The sequence below is a fragment of the Aethalodelphis obliquidens genome, unplaced genomic scaffold, assembly GCF_003676395.1.
Source record: "Aethalodelphis obliquidens isolate GAN/ISIS:26980383/991018 unplaced genomic scaffold, ASM367639v1 scaffold32, whole genome shotgun sequence".
NCBI lineage: Eukaryota > Metazoa > Chordata > Mammalia > Artiodactyla > Delphinidae > Aethalodelphis > Aethalodelphis obliquidens.
This window is the reverse complement of record NW_020837976.1, coordinates 10,009,054-10,028,065: the sequence shown is the minus strand read 5'-3', so window position 1 is coordinate 10,028,065 and position 19,012 is coordinate 10,009,054. Positions and strand designations below refer to the sequence as shown.

At 42.9% G+C, this 19,012-nt stretch overlaps 1 protein-coding gene across 2 annotated transcripts in view; it reads right to left on the bottom strand.

Annotated features, from left to right (window-relative positions):
• RNF125 (ring finger protein 125) overlaps positions 1-18,761 on the bottom strand; it is a 38,941-nt gene extending 20,180 nt beyond the window's left edge. The window contains exon 1 of one of the 2 annotated variants that reach the window (XM_027127692.1): positions 18,016-18,761. In XM_027127692.1, the coding sequence (XP_026983493.1) occupies positions 18,016-18,179 (164 nt within the window). In that variant the 5' untranslated portion in view covers positions 18,180-18,761. The remainder of the gene's footprint in view (positions 1-18,015) is intronic. The other variant, XM_027127690.1, reaches the window with a different exon arrangement.
• Between the last annotated feature and the right edge of the window lie 251 nt (positions 18,762-19,012).

The window sequence follows — 19,012 nt, the reverse complement described above, 5'->3', positions numbered from 1 at the left end:
TTATACATGGCAAAAGTTAAGCTGTTTAAGTATACATACTGAAAAGTTCATATATCATAGGTATACATACAGCTGAATGACGTTTCACAAACAAAATTCCTAGTATATTAGCCATTACTGATTCTTTTTATTTTTAAAATTTATTTATTTTCATTTTTAGCTACATTGGGTCTTCGTTGCTGCGCACGGACTTTTCTCTAGTTGCGGTGAGCAGGGGCTACTCTTCGTTGGGGTGCACGGGCTTCTCATTGGGTGGCTTCTCTTGTTGCAGAGCATGGGCTCTAAGCACGCGGGCTTCAGTAGTTGTGGCACGCGGGCTCAGTAGTTGTGGCTTGCGGGCTCTAGAGCACAGGCTCAGTAGTTGTGGCACATGGGCTTAGTTGCTCCACGGCATGAGGGATCTTCCCGGACCAGGGCTCGAACCCGTGTCCCCTGCATTGGCAGGTGGATTCTTAGCCACTGCGTCACCAGGGAAGCCCAGCCATTACTGATTCTTAAAAGTATTCTCTTCTGCCTCTGTTATAAAATTCTTATACGCACACAGAGGATGCTTACGTCTGCACTGTTCTTGAGGCATCTGCTTGATGTTGATGCCTGCCCAGCACCCATTTCCCCTTTTTCTGGCCACAGCATCCTGATTTTGCTCTGCAGAACTACACCTCTTATATGAGATACAATTTGGTGGGACCTCAATCCGGGTGCCCATAATCCCCTGCTGAAGGCAGAGCGCCAAATGTCGGCCACACTAAGTAAACCCTCTCTCTGGGAGATGAATACTAAACAGAGTGACATAAAGACTGATTCAGCAACAACTTGATAGGACTATCCTGCTCTTTATTTAGAACCCTAGACCTGCCTAGGTTCCTACCCTTTTCTTCCTGGGTGTTTTTGTTATTAATGTCGCTTGGTAACTTTATATTTTGATATAATTTCAAATTTGATACACTGCTTTTTTTAATTTACAAAATTTTAAAACACTTCCACATACCTTAATTCATTTAACCTTAATAAACCCCTAAGAAAGATCATTATTTCCTTTATAGATGAGGAAACTGAGGTACGTGGAGGTTAAGTTACATCAGCAAGGTCACAGCTACAGAAAGTGCCTGGACTTTGCTGACCTTAAGCTGAGGTTTCCTGACTCAGAATTCAGTGACCTATCTTTCCACAACCGCAGCTACCCCAGTTGGAAAGAGCAATACTTTCAGAATCAAAAGACCTAAATCCCCTGCTGTATTTTTTTTTACATCTTTATTGGAGTATAATTGCTTTACAATGGTGTGTTAGTTTCTGCTTTATAACAAAGTGAATCAATTATACATATACATATGTTCCCATATCTCTTCCCTTTTGCGTCTCCCTCCCTCCCACCCTCCCTATCCCACCCCTCCAGGCGGTCACAAAGCACCGAGCTGATCTCCCTGTGCTATGCGGCTGCTTCCCACTAGCTATCTACCTTACGTTTGGTAGTGTATATGTGTCCATGCCTCTCTCTTGCTTTGTCACAGCTCACCCTTCCTCCTCCCCATATCCTCAAGTCCGTTCTCTAGTAGGTCTGTGTCTTTATTCCTGCCTTACCCCTAGGTTCTTCCCCTGCTGTATTTTACTTCTATCTGCCTCAGGTGATTAATTGTAAGTTCTAAGGCACATTTGTCCTTGCATTTCTTTTAGTTCCTAAGAATTGGTTCTCAAAGTGTAAGCTTTGAAGGGTATTTATTACAAATGGTCCAAATGCTCAACTCATAATTAACATTTCTAATACAACACCTGTGGTTCTGACAGGAATTCTTTGTTTACATAATTTAGGAGCAAGCAGATAACACTGTGTTCCTTGTCAGCTAAAAGTCTTCCCCCCTTTCTCAGTTTGAGTTTTATGCTAATACAAACAGAAGATGAATATTGGTGCAAAGGGACTTCCCTGGTGGCACAGTGGTTAAGAATCTGCCTGCCAATGCAGGGGACACGCAAGACACACAAACAAAATATACTGGTGCCAAGCCCCGTGGTAGGCACTGATACACATCAGCTCATTTTACCTCATTTCGCTCTCACAGCAATCCTAAATGCTGCTCTTTCTCCTCATCCTGACTGATAGCAAACTGAAGTTCAGAGAGGTATAAAAACTTGCCCAAGTCACAGAGCCAGAAGACAGTAGTATTTTTATCATCAAACTGTTTTGGGAGAGGCTCAAAATTTGTAGTCTTTTTTTTTTTTTAAATACATTTATTTATTTATTTATTTTGGGGCTGTGTTGGGTCTTTGTTGCTGTGCGCAGGCTTTCTCTAGTTGCGGCGAGCGGGGGGCTACTCTTTGTTGCGGTGCTCGGGCTTCTCATTGCGGTGGCTTCTCTTGCTGTGGAGCACGGGCTTCAGTAGTTGTGACTTGCGGGCTCAGTAGTTGTGGCTCGCGGGCTCTAGAGCACAGGCTCAGTAGCTGTGGCGCACAGGCTTAGTTGCTCTGCGGCATGTGGGATCTTCCCGGACCAGGGCTCGAACCTGTGTCCCCTGCATTGGCAGGCGGATTCTTAACCACTGCATCACCAGGGAAGTCCCTGTAGTCTTCTTAAAGACACTTTAATTCCTCCCAGTGACAAGCAGAGGCAGCAAAGGTTTGAGATCACTGACGTAGCTGTATAAGCCAGTGGGCTTTACCTAGGGTACATTTCTGTTAGTTAGTTTATTGATTAATTGATTGATTGCGGTATGCGTGCCTCTCATTGTTGTGGCCTCTCCCGTTGCGGAGCACAGGTTCCGGGCACGCAGGCTCAGCGGCCATGGCTCACGGGCCCAGCTGCTCCGCGGGATGTGGGATCTTCCTGGATCTGGGCACGAACCCATGTCCCCTGCATCGGCAGGCGGACTCTCAACCACTGCGCTACCAGGGAAGCCCCTCTGCTGTTATTTTATAAATACTTCATACATGTTTTTGTAACTATGATTGATAACCACAACAATGGAAGTTCCTAGTATTCATGAAAAGTAGCATACTTGAGGCATTAAAAAAATTTTTTTATTGGCGTATAGTTGCATTACACTGTTGTGTTAGTTTCTGCTGTGCAGCAAAGTGTATCAGTCACACGTATACACATATCCCCTCTTCCTTGGACTCCTTCCCATTTAGGTCACCACAGAGCATTGAGTAGAGTTCTCTGTGCTATACAGTCTGTTCTCATTATGTATCTATTTTATATGTAGTAGTGAATATATGTCAGTCCCAATCTCCCAATCCATCCCACCCCACCCTTACCCCCTTGGTATCCATACGTTTGTTCTCTACGTCTGTGTCTCTATTTCTGCTTTGCAAACAAGTTCATCTATACCGTTTTTCTAGATTCCACATATATGGCTTAATATACGATATTTGTTTTTCTGTTTCTGACTTACTTCACTCTGTATGACAGTCTCTAGGTCCATCCAAGTCTCTGCAAATGGCACAATTTTGTTTGTTTTTATGGCTGAGTAATAATCCATTGTATATATGTACCACATCTTCTTCATCCATTCCTCTGTTGATGGACATTTCAGTTGCTTCCATGTCCTGGCTATTATAAACAGTGCTGCAATGAACACTGGGGTACATGTATCTTTTTGAATTATGGTTTTCTCCGGGTATATGCCCAGTAGTGGGATTGCTAGGTCATATGGTAGTTCTATTTTTAGTTTTTTAAGGAACCTCCATACTGTTCCCCATAGTGGCTATATCAGTTTATTGAGGCGTTTTAAAAATCAAGTCCCTCCCTATAACCCCCCCCCGACTAAGTCTGTACAGTGGTGTTATCTGTGGCATGAAACTCTCAAATGAGCATTATATAGATGTCGTTGCATTATGTGAGAATATTAGTTTCAAATCCGGTAGATTAGTCAATTAACCGTACTTTTAATAGAAGTGATTATGAACTGGAGAAAACACATCAAGATCAAGGTGTTTTGGAACAGATTGAACTTACTGATTATGAGTATATAAAAACCACAGCTTTAGAAGTGTTACCATGGAAAGGTACTGGATGCTGCTGCACCTCAAGTCTCAATTTCTGGGGTGCAGAAGCAAGACTGCAGAACTGCTTAGTTCAAAAGATCTGAGGGGAACATTCTCTCCTTAAAGGTACAGTTATCAAATTCAAGTCATGAGAGCTGAAGCATCTACCATCCTTACCCTAGCACCTTGGCATGAAAAGTATACAAGTGATCATTTTCTGAATTGTCTAATCAGAATCCTCACAGGGCTACTCAGCTTTAGTTAATATATATTATACAACAGGGCACAGAGACAAGATAACTCTAAACTAAAACCTCTTAGAAAGCAAAGTGTAGAAGTGTGTATAGAGTGTGAGCTTCTTACAGGTTTGCAGATGTGTAAAAACATCTAGGGTAAAGAGAATAAGAACATTTACCTACCTGTTGGAGAAATGGGAATGGGAGAGAAAGGGGTATATGGTAGAAGAAGGGTATTTTCACTGTCGAATTTTAAGTGTGAACCATATAACCTTATTACCTACACAATAAACAATTCTTTTAAAAAGTTAATTACCTACAACCACTTGGGATAACTGGTCTGGTAGTGTCTGATAAAACAAAATTACAGGCACCCCTTGACCCTGCAGTACCAAGCCCACGTTTTACTCGAGAAGTTAAAAAATATGTCCATCTGTATTCAGAAGGAATGTTTTCACAGTAGACCCAACCTGGAAATAACCCAGATATTTATCAACAAGAAAATGAATAAACAACCCATGGCACATTCCTACAATGGAACACTACACAGCAATAAAAAAGAACAAATTACTGACACACACCATAACATGGATGACTCTCAGAGACATACTAAGAAGCCAGACACATGAACTTATCTACGAAACAGAAACAGACTCACAGACATAGAGAACAGACTTGTGGTTGCCAAGGGGGATGGGATGTGGGGGATGGATGGATTGGGAGTTTGGGATTAGCAGATGCGAACTATTATATATAGAATGGATAAGCAACAAGGTCCTACTGTATAGCACAGGGAACTGTATTCAATATCCTGTAATAAACCATAATGGAAAAGAATATGAAAAAGAATATATATAAATATATGTAACAATCACTTTGCCATACACCAGAAACTAACACAACATTGTAAATCAACTATACTTCAATAAAATAAAATTTAAAAAAAGAAGCCAGACACAAGAAAGTACATCTTGTGTAATTCCACTTATTTGAAATTTTTGAATAGGTAAAACTGATCTATGATAGGGAAAAAAAATAACACAACAGTGATTGCCTATGGGGGTACACGGACGGGGATGGCTGGGAAGGGGCATAAGGGAACCATATGGGGGGTAATGAGACTATTCTATATCTTGTTAGGGGTTTGGGCTAAACATTGGTCAAAGCTCTGCAAATGTTATACCTAGGATGTATGCATTTCACTCTATGTGTAATTTACCTTTAGCAAATCCCATAAACAAATTGTGAACTCTGGTTAATATTATGCATGCTGATATGAGAAGGGGTAGAGTGTGCTGATGTTTGTAACCTACTCTAAAATGCATCAAAAAAAATAAGATGGACTGATGGATGGATAGGTATGTGATAAAGTGAGAGGTAAAAGCAAATACGGTAAAATTAACAATTGTAGAAATACGTATGGATATATGGTTGTTCACTGTACAGTTCTTTCAACTTAGCTGTATGTTTGACATTTTTCATAATAAAATGTTAGGGAAAATTAACCACCTTACTATGACTTAAATTTTCTTTACTTTTCAGAAAAATTTAGTTGGAAAACTGGGAAGGGAAATGCTTGGAGGATGAGAGACCTGAAATATTTAATAGAATGTGATCTGAAGAGAAAAACATTTTTTAAAATGATATTTTTAAGAGCATCCAAATTCAGTGTGAGGAAAAGATTACTTTGCATTTATGATTATTTAAATAAATTTAAAGAGCACAGAACAATTTGAAAGATAATATAAGGCTGAAGGGAGAGAAAACAAAACTGTAAAAAAATGAATTCGTGTGGCTTTTAGCAAGAACAGTTATTGCATGGTTATAATGAAGATTTATAAAACATGCACAAGTCTCCCCACACCCAACCATACAAGCATGCATTCACTAAAGAAATTTTCACTAATAGCTTATGATTGCCAAGTTTGACATGCCAGAGATGAAACCATGGTAGTGCCCGAGGTCCCTGCTCTCAAGAGTTCTAGAAGGAGGAGAGAGGAAATGAGAAGGTAAACAAAAAGACTGGCAAACGATAAATGCTCTGAGAGGAATAAAACAGTTGACAACAAAAACTGAGTGGGTGGGGCAGAGGGAGCAGTAAGATGGGTGGTTCCTCAGATGACAATTGAAGGCATCAGTCTTGGGAAGATCTGGGAATGGTTTTCTCAGCTGAAAACAGGGACCATTTTGCTGAGGTACAGAAAGCCAGCGTGGTTGAAATGCAGGGCGCCCAGGGGAGGGTAACTGGCAATATGTGGGACAGTAAGGTAGGTAGGAGAGCAACCACAAAGCCAGAGCTAAGCGTGATGGGAAGGCACTGGAGGGTCTTAAGTGGGAGAGTGATACAACTTGATTTACATTATATAGATCACTGGCTCCTCTGTGAAGAGTGGATTACAGAGGTACGAGAGTCACGGCTCAGAGACCAGTGTTAATTCCATTGTAAGCGTTGGTTCAAGAGAAGATGGTGGCTTAGCCCAGCAAAGGAGCAGCAGACGGTGTAAGTGGACAGTCAGATTTACGATTGATTTAGGAAGCAGAGGCAAAAGGGCTTACAATATACCAAATGACAACAAATATATGCCCCATTATGCCACGTGAAAGAAGTCAAATACAAGACTATTTACTGTATGACTCCAAAGCTCAGTGACAGAAAGCTGATGGGGTTGCCTGGGGCCCAGGAGTTTGGGGAGTGGATTGACTGTAAAGGATTCGAGGGAACTTCTTAGGGTAATGGAACTAACTGTTCTAGATCTTGTTTGTGGTGGTGGTTATATGATTGTATACAATTATGTACTGTATCACCTCAATAAAGCAGAAAAACGCAACCCAGCTAAACAAAAAATGCCCCAGTGACGACAGGTCAGTAACAACACTGCATGAGCATCACAGAAATACACACAGCACAGAACCGTTCAGAATCCTGTAGGGGTCCCTCCCACACAGCCCCAGGTACAGAGTAGCTACTCAGTAAATGGTTAGTAGATTGAAATAACTAAATCAGTTATGAGGAATGGGCCAAAGGGGAATTTTCTGGGCAGGGCCCAATGTTCCCATTAATAAATAAGTGTTGTATCCTTCTGGAAGAACCCAAGGGGTAAAAATGAACATAAACCCCAGAGCTAAGAAATTCCTATTTGTCTGTCCCCCTCTCCCCCTCCATAAGGTGGCTGAGAATGACGAATCCAACAGACATGATCAGAATTAGGAGAATGTAGGGAAAAGATAGAAGTCAACTGCATTTTTTTAAAAGACCGATTTAATGTTTCAAAAATTCTGAATGAGTTGTTGTTGCCTTTTTTTTTTTTTTTTTTTTTTTTTGGCCATGCCTTGTGGCATGCGGGATCTTAGTTCCCTGACCAGGGATAGAACCCGTGCCCCCTGCAGTGGAAGCACAAGTGGTCATAGCTTTAAAATCAGATTTCACACACAAATTCAAATTTCTGGCTTCTCTTGAAAAGCTAAGTCTCCTGCAACTCTGGACTCATTTCCCACGTGGCCACATGGGTCGGTGCCCCTTCCGGTAGATACCCATCCTCCTCGCTCACTCACACCCCTTGCCTCCCCCCTGCTGAGTTTGCAGCTTCTGATGACATCAATCAGGAACCAGATAATGACTCTAAGAACTTTAAAACCAGCTGGGAACTTAATTATCCCACCCCCATTGTTTATTTTATTAACCCCTTTCTGTTTCTCTAATTAAGTGGTTAGCAATAAAACTCATATAAGGAAAGGGCGGCAAGGTATCGGAGGAAAATGGGGAAAGGGTTGCTGAGGACACTGGGTAAAGTTATGCACACAATCTTAAGGGGGAAAACTGCACCCTAAGTATAGGAGAATTAAAGAGGAAAGGGCTGTATTAGGGACTCCATGGGGCCTAGGGCTAGACAGGCAAAATAAGTAGCCAGAGGTGGTCCCTAAATGTGGTTCTGGAAGAAGCCCTTGGCAACGTGTGGTCGGTCTAACATTTTCGTTATGTTCTCAACACTGGGCTGCCTCACTGTGGGCAGGCCAATATGAAGGTGAATGAAAATCTTGGGCTCCTTTGGGGAGTTGGAACATATAAATAGAATAAGGGGAGTTGCAATTGTTATTCAAAGGGAGGATGAGAGTCTCGGGCTAAAATACTCCAGTATAGGACAATACACACACACACATACACACACAACCAGTCTCCCTCTTCAGTGATCCAATGATGGATCGATCAGCCTGGACAGTCCCAAGCGCAGCTATTCTTAGAGCACAGGCCTTTAGCCACTGTCCCTCAAGATTTCCTTGGAGGTGTTTATGTATTCAATTAGGTCATGCTCAAAGTCCATCCTGGGAATCATTCAGCCTCCAAAAATTGACTCTGCATATCTCTACACTCCTTTACATGTTGATTTTTATATTTAGCCCCCTAAGGAAAATTTTATTTCCTTTAATCTACAGTCTTAGAGGGGTGCCTCTCTATAACCGTCAAACACTGTCCTCAACTTGCAGTATCTTACTGTCAATTACATAGGGTTATCTGAGGCTGTACTTCTCAAATCTTAAAATGCATATAAATCACATGGGCATCTTGTAAAAATGCAGATTGCGATTCAGCAGATTTGAGTTGGGGGCTGAGATTCTGCAATGCTGCTGGTCCTAGGACCAGTAGTCAGGTGCTAAAGAGAATCCTGGTGTACAACTCAGTCTGCAACATTATTTAGGTTCTGTTTGTTGGAGAATACGTAATTTAATAGATCACTAATATTTAATGTGCCTACGACAACACTAATGTTGCTAAGTAACACAGAGCAGTCCAACCACCAGATGAGGCAAATTTCAGGCCAGCTTATTACATCTTTCTAAAATTCTCGGTAATACGGGCACAGATGAGTAGCCCTATAAAAAGGAGTTCAAAAACTATCATGGGACTCCTATCTATGACTCAAACTCCATAGCACCAGCTGGCTGGCACTATGAAATGGTTGTCCAAAGTTGTGCTCACCAAAGTATCTAAATTTTGTCTTTTTTTTAAAAAAATAAATTTATTTTTTATTTATTTTTGGCTGTGTTGGGTCTTCGTTGCTGCACATGGGCTTTCTCTAGTTGTGGCGAGCAGGGGCTGCTCTTTGTTTTGGTGCGCGGGTTTCTCATTGCAGTGGCTTCTCTTGTTGCGGAGCACAGGTTCTAGGCACACGGGCTTCAGTAGTTGTGGCATGCAGGCTCAGTAGTTGTGGCTTGTGGGCTCTAGAGCACAGGCTCAGTAGTTGTGGTGCACGGGCTTAGTTGCTGCACGGCATGTGGGATCTTCCCAGACCAGGGCTTGAACCTGTTCGTGTCCCCTGCATTGGCAGGCAGATTCTTAACCACTGCACCACCAGGGAAGCCCCGAATTTTGTCTTATTATTATTATTTTTAAATTAATTAATTAATTAATTTTTGGCCGCATCGGGTCTTAGTTGAGGCACGAATCTCTCATTGCAATGCACAGGCTCTTGGTTGCAGCCCTTGGGCTTCCCTCCAGTAGTGGCACCCGGGCTCCAGAGCACACGGCTTCTGTAGTTGCGGTACGCATGTGGGATCTTAGTTCCCCGACCAGGGATCAAACCCGCGTCCCGTGCATTGGAAGGTGGATTCTTAACCACTGGACCACCAGGGGAGTCCCCCAAATTTTGTCTTAGAGTCATTCATTAATTCAAAATACTTAACACCTACTAAGCGCCAGACCTTAAAGGAGTGGCAAGGTGGAAAGTAGCATTCCTTTGTTAGAGCAACGGCTCTCAAGAGTTTTGGGTCTTGATGGTACAAAAGACTCCAATCATCCTATTTTAAGTGATGCTTATCCAAGTACATTAGAAGGAGGAAGCATTCTATATACATTTGTTTTAGCATCAGGGGCCTGGATGATTTCATCTTAAAATCAAATCACAGGTCAACAGGCACATGAAAGGATGCTCAAGATTGCTAATCATGAGGGAAATGCAAATCAAAACCACAATGAGATATCACCTCACACCTGTCAGAATGGCTATCATCAAAAAGAACACAAATAACAAATGTTGGAGAGGATGTGGAGAAAAGGGAACCCTCGTACACTGTTGGTGAGAATGTAGATTGGTGCAGCCACTGTAAGAAAATGGTATGAAAGTTTCTCAAAAAACTAAAAATAGAACTACCCTATGACTCAGCAATTCCACTCCTGGGTATATATCTGAAAAAAATGAAAACACTAATTTGAAAAGATACACACACCCCAACATTCATAACAGCATTATTTACAATAGCTAAGATACGGAAGCAACCTAAGTGTCCATCAACAGATGAATGGATGAAGAAAAGGAATGGACTACTACTGAGCCATAGAAAAGGAACAAAATTTTGCCATTTGTAGCAACATGGATGGACTTGGAGAGCATTATGCTAAGTGAAATAAGTCAGACAGAAAAAGACAGATACTGTATGATATCACACGTGGAATCTAAAAAAATACAACAAACTAGAGAATATAACAAAAAAGAAACAGACTCATAGAGAACAAACTAGTGGTTGTCAGTGGGGAGAGGGAAGGGGGAGGGGCACTTTAGAGGTAGGGGATTAAGAGGTACAAACTATTAGGTATAAAATAAGTTACAAGGATATATTGTACAAAATGGGGAATATAGCCAATATTTTATAACTAAATGGAGTATAACCTTTAATAATTATGAATTACTATATTATACACCTGTAACATATAATATTGTACAGCAACTATACTTCAAAAAAAATCAAATCACAGGTCAAATATTATGTCAACATAAGTTGCAATCAGATGGGAACCTGCCACGAGCTCCCACTACTTCAATTCAACTACTTGCATCTGTGCCCATTTAAATATTCTACATTCTCTTAAATGGATGAACTGTTCATTCTCCTGCCTAAGGCCAAGCCCCCCACTGTAAATCCTAGCCCCGCAATTTTCTCTTCTCTCCTATGCATCAAAATTTCCCTCACTATTGGTTTATTTCCATCAGCATACAAAAGATTCCATTCTTCTTTTAAAAGAAAATTCTCTTGATCCCACTTCTTTTTCCAGCTATTGCCCAATTTCTCTCTTCCCTTTGCCTCTAAACTTCATGAAAGGGCTTTCTCTACTCTCCATCTCTATCACGTACTTGACCTTTAAAGCAGCACTGGATTCAGCGGGTCGCTCTTCCCCGGAAAATACTTCTTGCACTCACTCAGCCTCCAGGACACCTGGGGGTTTCCTTCCTCTCCTTTGGCTGCTGCTTTTCTGGCTTCCATGTCACAGCTTCTTCTTCTTCTTCTTTTTAAAATAATTAATTAATTAATTTGGTTGCGGGTCTTAGTTGCGGCAGGCGAGTTCCTTAGTTGAGGCCTGCAAACTCTTAGTTGCAGCCTGCGAACTCTTAGTTGCGGCATGCATGTGGGATCTAGTTCCCTGACCAGGGATCGAACCCGGGCCCCCTGCATTGGGAGTGTGGAGTCAACCACTGCGCCACTGGGGAAGTCCCCATGTCCCAGCTTCTAAATATCGGTGGGCACCGCTGCTCAGTCCTTGGACCTCTATTCTTTTCTAACTATACTTAACTTCTTGATGAGCTCATCCAGTCCCATGGATTTATATCGAGTATATGTTTATGATTCCCAAGTTTATTACCTACAGCCCAGCTCCTCTGAACTCCAAGCTCACATATCCAATTGTCCACTCAACAGCTCCACTCGGTTGTCTGAAACTTGGCTTGTCAGTAACTGAACTCTTGACTTAAACATGATCTTCATCCCGTCCTCTTAGTCTCTCCCATCTCAGAGCGGCTCCAGCCTTCGCTAAGGCCAAGCACTTTGCAGCCATCCTTGATTCTTTACTTTCTTCCACACTCCTCAACAAATCCATCGTGTTACCGGCACCTTCAAAGATATGTCTATAGTCCTACTATTCTCACCACCTCCACGGTCCCCATGCTAGTCCTGTCCTTTCCCACCTGGATCACCACGGTGGCCTCTGAACTCAATCTCCTCAGCTTGCTCCTCCCGCTACAGACTATTCTCAGCAGCCCGACAGATGCTTTTAAATCAGCTCAAGCCATGAATCTGCTCAAAATCCTCACTCAGAGGAAAAGGCAAACTTCTTATAAATGTCCCCACACCAGTCAAACTAGCTTCCTCACCTCCTGCTTTCCTCTGGACCAACACTGTACAAAATCAGGCCCTGTTTATTAAGAGTCCATGCTTAATTAAGAATAGAAATTGAGAGAAGTAATATTTAGAAAACTGTATAGGAATCTGACAGAGTAATATTATGCTGTTGAATCTAATAACAATTTTTCAAATGACGGCTTGTATTTTATATTTATTTATTTGCCACACTTCATGGCTTGTGGGATCTTAGTACCCCAACCAGGGACGGAACCCAGGCCACGGCACTGAAAGCACTGAGCCCTAACCACTGGACTGCCAGGGAACTCCCTATCTTTGGTATTTTTAATTTCATTTTTCTACAATACATTTTTTATTTTATAAAATTATTGGTCTGTGGTGGGCTGGAAATTAAAACAAAACACTTCAGAGGTTCTTCACAACAGATAATTTAAGATGCACTTCTCTAAATATCCGAATATTGCAACTCCCATATACTTCCTATCTCACTTCTTTGTCTGATTCTGTTTAATCCTTAACACTATATAACAAACTACATACTTAACACCTGTATCTTGTTTATTGTCCATCTTCCTCATAAGAATGCAAACTCCAAAAGGATGAGCCTTTGTGTCTGTGTGCTCAGCACAGAGCAGGCCACGTTGGCTGGATCAAAAAACGAATGCACTCCATGCAATGGTGGGTCTAACCAAACAACCCACAGCAAACTAAAATGATAAAGCTAAATGAACAATGATTTTAATTTTAAGAAAACTGTGGATTCCTACTGTTTGCTTGAGCAACATGTAGGTGTGTGCATGCTGCCTGATAGTCAGGCTTCTTAAGAGAATTCTGAAGTGTCTTCTAGTGAAGCCTGATAATGATCTAATTTTTGGTTTTATCACCAGATTTTAATAACCCTTAAAAGCCTGTTGAAAAGATGTGACAGTTAGTCTTATGTATCAACTTAGCCAGCCTATAGTACTCAGTTTAATTCAACACTTAAGCAAATGTTGCTGTGAAGGTATTTTGTAGATGTGGTTAACATCTATAATCAGTTGACTTCAAGTAGAGTGATTATCCTCAATAATGTAAATCAATTCCTTAAAATCAATCTCTCTTTCTCTCTCTCTCCATATATTTATATATAACCTATTGGTTGTTTCTCTGGAGAATCCTCACTGATAGAAAATATGTATAAATATCTATAATAAATAATAGGATAAGTAGCTTTAATCTTAGGTTAAAAAGAAGTCTTTGGGATTGCATACCTCCTGTAAGAATGAAAGCACTGTGGGCTTTGTAAGTGAAAAGGGTAAAGGGAGTCAAAAGGTACAAGCTTTGTGTTATAAAATAAGTAAGTCATGGGATGTAATATACAGCATGGTGACTATAGTTAATAATACTGTATTGCTTATTTGAAAGATGCTAAGAGAGTAGATCTTGGGACTTCCCTGGTGGCACAGTGGTTAAGAATCCGCCTGTCAATGCAGGGGACACCGGTTCCATCCCTGGTCTGGGAAGATCCCACATGCCACGGAGCAACTAAGCCCATGCACCACAACTACTGAGCCCGTGTGCCACAACTACTGAAGCCCGCGTGCCTAGAGCCCGTGCTCTGCAACGAGAGAAGCCACTGCAATGAGAAGCCTGCGCACTGCAACGAGGAGTAGCCCCTGCTCACTCCAACTACAGAAAGCCCGCGTGCAGCAACGAAGACCCAACGCAGCCAAAAAAAAATAAATTAATTAATTAGGAAAAAAAGAGAGTAGATCTTAAAAGTTATCATCACAAGAAAGAAAAATTTTATAACCATGTATTCTGACAGATGTTAACTAGACTTTTGGTGGTTTTGCAATATTTACAAAAATTGAGTCATTACGCCATACACCTGAAACTAATATAATGTTATATGTCAATTTTACCTCAATAAAAATTTTAATATAAAATAAAATATACTAAAATTAAAAAAAAAAGAATGAAAGCACTGATGTCTATTTCTGGGTCAGTTTAAAACACATCAGGAAACCCTCAGACTCTACTTAGAGAACCATGAATTTGATGCTCATACTTTACCACAAATGGAACGTTTTAATCCATTTACCAGAAAGCACTTCAGAATTATCTTCAACAGTTTCATTTAAAAAAATGGCAAATTCTGTGACTTGGAGCAACTCAACCCAACTCAGGTCTATGGCGATGTGGCTCTTTGTACTGTATGGTCTGCTCTGGTTTGTATTTAGCTCTCTTAGGCCCATTCTCAACCTCTTGACCCTTTCTGGTAACTCCCTTAGCTCCAGCCTTGAGCTGTGTCCCTAAACCCACTTTCCCAGTGCCTCTGGGACATTTCCATTTAGATGTCTCCCTATCAGACTAGTGTACTTTCAACAGGCTTAATTGTGAGTTCATTAACTTCCTCCTGAGCTAAACTCTGTCCCCCTGTATCTCTGTCTTCGACTTTTGTCTCCCTCGATATATACCATACCAAATTTCTTGAATATTTCTTTTAAATGTAAATCAGATTCCGTTTTAGTTTCCCTTATGCAGTTTCAACTCATCTACTCCCTCTTTTCCCAGCTCACTGTTAATAGAAAAAAGGCAGAGGTAGGAAGTCTTTTCCCCCAAATCTACTTTTACAACTGATACTGAGATATGAATAACGTCAGTTTGAAATAACAGACATTAAAATGGAACTTCTTAAATTAAAGTCCACCAAATGAAAAAAGAACTAAGCTAAAAGTAAGGCTATCTGGGACATCTTGGAAATGTCATAGACTTATCTTTTGTGGCCCAGTTTTATTCCAAAAGAAGCATAGAGATAAGAAATAAAACCTGGGGGCTTCCCTGGTGGCGCAGTGGTTAAGAATCCATCGGCCAACTCAAGGGACACGGGTTCGAGCCCTGGTCCAGGAAGATCCCTCATGCCGCAGAGAAGCTAAGCCCGTGCGCCACAACTACTGAGCCTACGCTGTGGCGCCCGAGAGCCACAACTCCCTAACTCCGAGCACCTAGAGCCTGTGCTCCGCAATGAAAACAGAATGAGAAGCCCGTGCACCACAACAAAGAGTAGCCCCCGCTCGCCGCAACTAGGGAAAGTCCGCGCACAGCAACGAAGACCCAGCACAGCCAAAAGTAAATTAATTAATTATTTTTTAAAGAAATAAAACCTGTTCATGGGTTTTTGCTTGCTTTACAGAATGACTTCGATGGAAATAGAAACTATGTTTTGACACCTGAAACTAACACAACATTGTAAATCAACTATACTCCAATAAAAGTTAAACAACAACAAAAAAAGAAATGTTTTTAGCCTATATTATGGCTACTTTTACACTTTAAATACTCATAAAAATTCCATTACTCACCTTATTTTACAAATGAAGAAGCTGAGATTCAAAAAGATTAACCAAAGTGGTGATTACACAGCTGGTTAGTGGCTATGAAGCTCTCACAGTTTTACTGCATCACAATACATATATACATATTCATTCAAGGTATGTTGCCATATTATACTTGCTTGACTTGAAACTAGTTTATAAACAGAAATTGGCATAAACAACCTAGTTCAGCAAGTTTGGAAATAAGCTTAAGTATGGGATAATATAGAGGTTTCATTTGCATTTCCTCATTTTCCAATTTAAGTTCAATGGAAGAGAGTAATTCATTTAGGAAGTACAAACGGTGTTAGGAAGGCTCACCATCCCCAAAAGCAGAAGGGACTCCAGTTAACATTTACAAAGTGGAAGAGGCCCAAGTAAATTTGCCAAAAGTAGGAATATGGAAATTCTGCCCCCGGCCAGAACAATGGACATAGATTTGTCAAAACAAAGAACAGTAAAGTGAGGGAAGGCAATTTGTCCAGCCCTTATTGTGCTACTTCACGACTATTTTTCCAGTTGCTGGTTTCCTATTCACTCTAACAAAGAAAAAGATTAAACAAAGGATTCAACATTTTGCAAATTTATATTTCTCTTTAGCAGAAGCAAAACACTGCACAAAGTTATAGCATTCAAAATCCAAACCAGGGAAAACAATCAGATAACAATCTCCAATAGCAAAGCTGCCCAGTTCAGTTCTACTGAAGAAAATCTTCCAAGACTTGAGGCCCACTGTGTGTCTTTGGTGCAACCTAAAAGTTTTAATACTAATACAGACTAAATTTAAATGTAGGCTAGGTATCCTGAGGTTATTACTGCTCTGAACTAATCAATGTATTTCATATAACACAATAACATCTTAGCTTCCATCTTGGCCTTGAGGAATTACGTCAATGAGCTACATCTGGACAGCTGGGAAACAACGTCAGTAATCAGACAGGAGCTAAATTAGCCTTGAGTTTAAAGTACAGAGCTGAAACAACAGGCCCTGAAAATATGGCCACAAAAGAATGCCCAGGGACACTTTTTCTTTAAACATTGTGTGGGCTGCAGATTTTTCTCCCTGGCTCTCTGGGGGGCTTTTCAGTATTGAAAACTGCTTCTCAGATACTAAGCTATAGGTGTCAAGGACCACCTAAGTCCTTTTAAAGACGGTTTGTGCACTTGCATTCATGATTTATGACACTTCTTTTTTCCTGGTAAGCCAGAAAGCACTTACTGCCTCGGGGCTTCATCAAACTAGTTAGTCAGCGGTCCAGAGAAGACAGTAAGTGGGTTTCCACTCATGCTCTATGCAATCCCCTCCCCCGCCCGCCCCCCACCAATCTCACCCACACAGTCACACACCCACGCATCCACGGGAAGAAAGCTTTTAAGCAAATAGAACACAAACTCACAGATCCAACCCCTACTACTACTCAGGCACACGTTAAGGACGTGCCAATTTTATAAAGGGATTTTGTTTTTAAACTCTTCCTAGAAACTACCACGGATGTGCGCTAACAGCGAGTTTTAGTTGGTGTGTACGTGGTTTCTAAGACAGTTATTTTTATCTCTACTTCCTACCGCGGTGGGGAGGCTGTGCGTAAGGCAGGTAGTCTGCAACCTCCTTCACTCGGTTGGCTGTGTTTTTAACTGCTGCATTTACGGGCTTGGGGGTAACGTTCAAGCCGCAGACCCAGCCCTGGCGGCTTGTTCAACTCTAACGACTACAGCAAGTCACTTACACGTTCCCGTTTGATTGATCTTTGAGGGGTTTGGGCGTCTGTGTTGGGAAAGGGAGGTGGGGATGGAAGGACAGTTTGCACAGATCCTTGTTTGCTCAAGAGCCCAGCCTCGCGGGCGTTCTAGAACACGTGCACAGAGCCAGCAAAACAAAACCGACCCCGGTTCCGGGCGGAGAAGGAAGCACCGCCCGATTAACCGAGTGGAGCGGGAACTGCGCTCGGCGGGAGCCCCTGCCTTGGGCCCAGGCGGGTGCTGCTTCTGCAGCCAAGCGCACTCTCCTCAGCCGGCAAGCCCTTGCTCCCCGCGGCTCTCGCGCCCGGAATTCCCGTCCCAGGGACTCCGCACTTGGGCTGCGGGAGGAGGCGGCTCTACGGCGGCTGCAGGGCCCGCTTGTTGCTGTTTTCTCCTCCTGAAATCCTGTGTCACCTTCCGACAGGGCACTTTCCCCGTGGTCCGCACTCGACGGGTCCAGGTCTCTCCCTGCAGCAGTTTCCTTCAAGCGCCGGCTTCTGAACCCCCCGATCCCCAACGGCTCCGCTAACATCGCCCTCCCCAGGGGGTGGGCGCGCAAACCCAGCTCCCCTGGCACTTACACGTGGCCACAGCGGGTCCGGACGGGGTGGTGCAACACCTCGAGGCAGACGGAGCAGTCGAAGGACGTAACGGGCAGCTCGGGGTCCCCCCTGCGCTCCAGGGCCCGCGGGGTGGCCGAGGCGGGCGCGGATTTTCCGCTATCGCTGCTCAGCACGGAGCCCATCGCTGCGCCTACGGCCCAGACCGTTGCCAAGAGCCCGGTGCCTGCAGCCGGCTTGTTTTGTTGTCCTGCGGTAGAGGAAGTAAGTCCCGGCCAAGCCGCGATCGCCGCCGCCCAGAGCGCGCAGCCAGCGCAGCCCCGAAGCAGCCTCCGCCGCGGGACCCAGCCTCGGTCTGCGGCAGGCCGAGTGCGCGGCCGCGCGTCTGAAGTGAGCCTTCGCTCGCTGCCTAAGTCTAGGCTTGGAGGCGGAGGCGGCCGCCGCACCGGGCACGCCGCGACGTCCAGTGGCCCTGGGAGGATTGAAACCTGACACCTCAACTGCAGAGCTGAGGACCTGGGCGGGCAGTGAGTCTTCCAAGCAATCGCCCGCCTCCTCCTTGCGAACCACTGTAGCAAGTGAATGAAAGTGAGGGCGTGGTCCCGTTTGAAGGCAGTCAGAGAACACCCATTTGTAAGGTGGTTGTCCTATGGGTCCTGCACTGTTGTAATCATAATAGGCCACAAAGATGATCTACGAGCGTCTCCTAAGAAAGTGCTAATCACCACTTCCGTCATGTAATCAACACTGCATAAATGGAGAGGTAGCATGCAGTAGTGGAAAGAGTTCTGGGACCTGGATTCGAATCCTAACGCTAGGACAGGGATTCTAAAATCCTAGGACCCTCCCGACCCCCGCCCCGTCCAGTTTCGTCGCCTTAGAATCTCCTGCTGTTGTTTGTATTCCCCCTCCATCCTCTTTTGAATATTTATGACCAAATATAGCATTTATTAATTCACGCATTTAATAAGGCTTTAATGCCCACTGCATGCCAGACTCCTTTCTGGTGATGGGGACA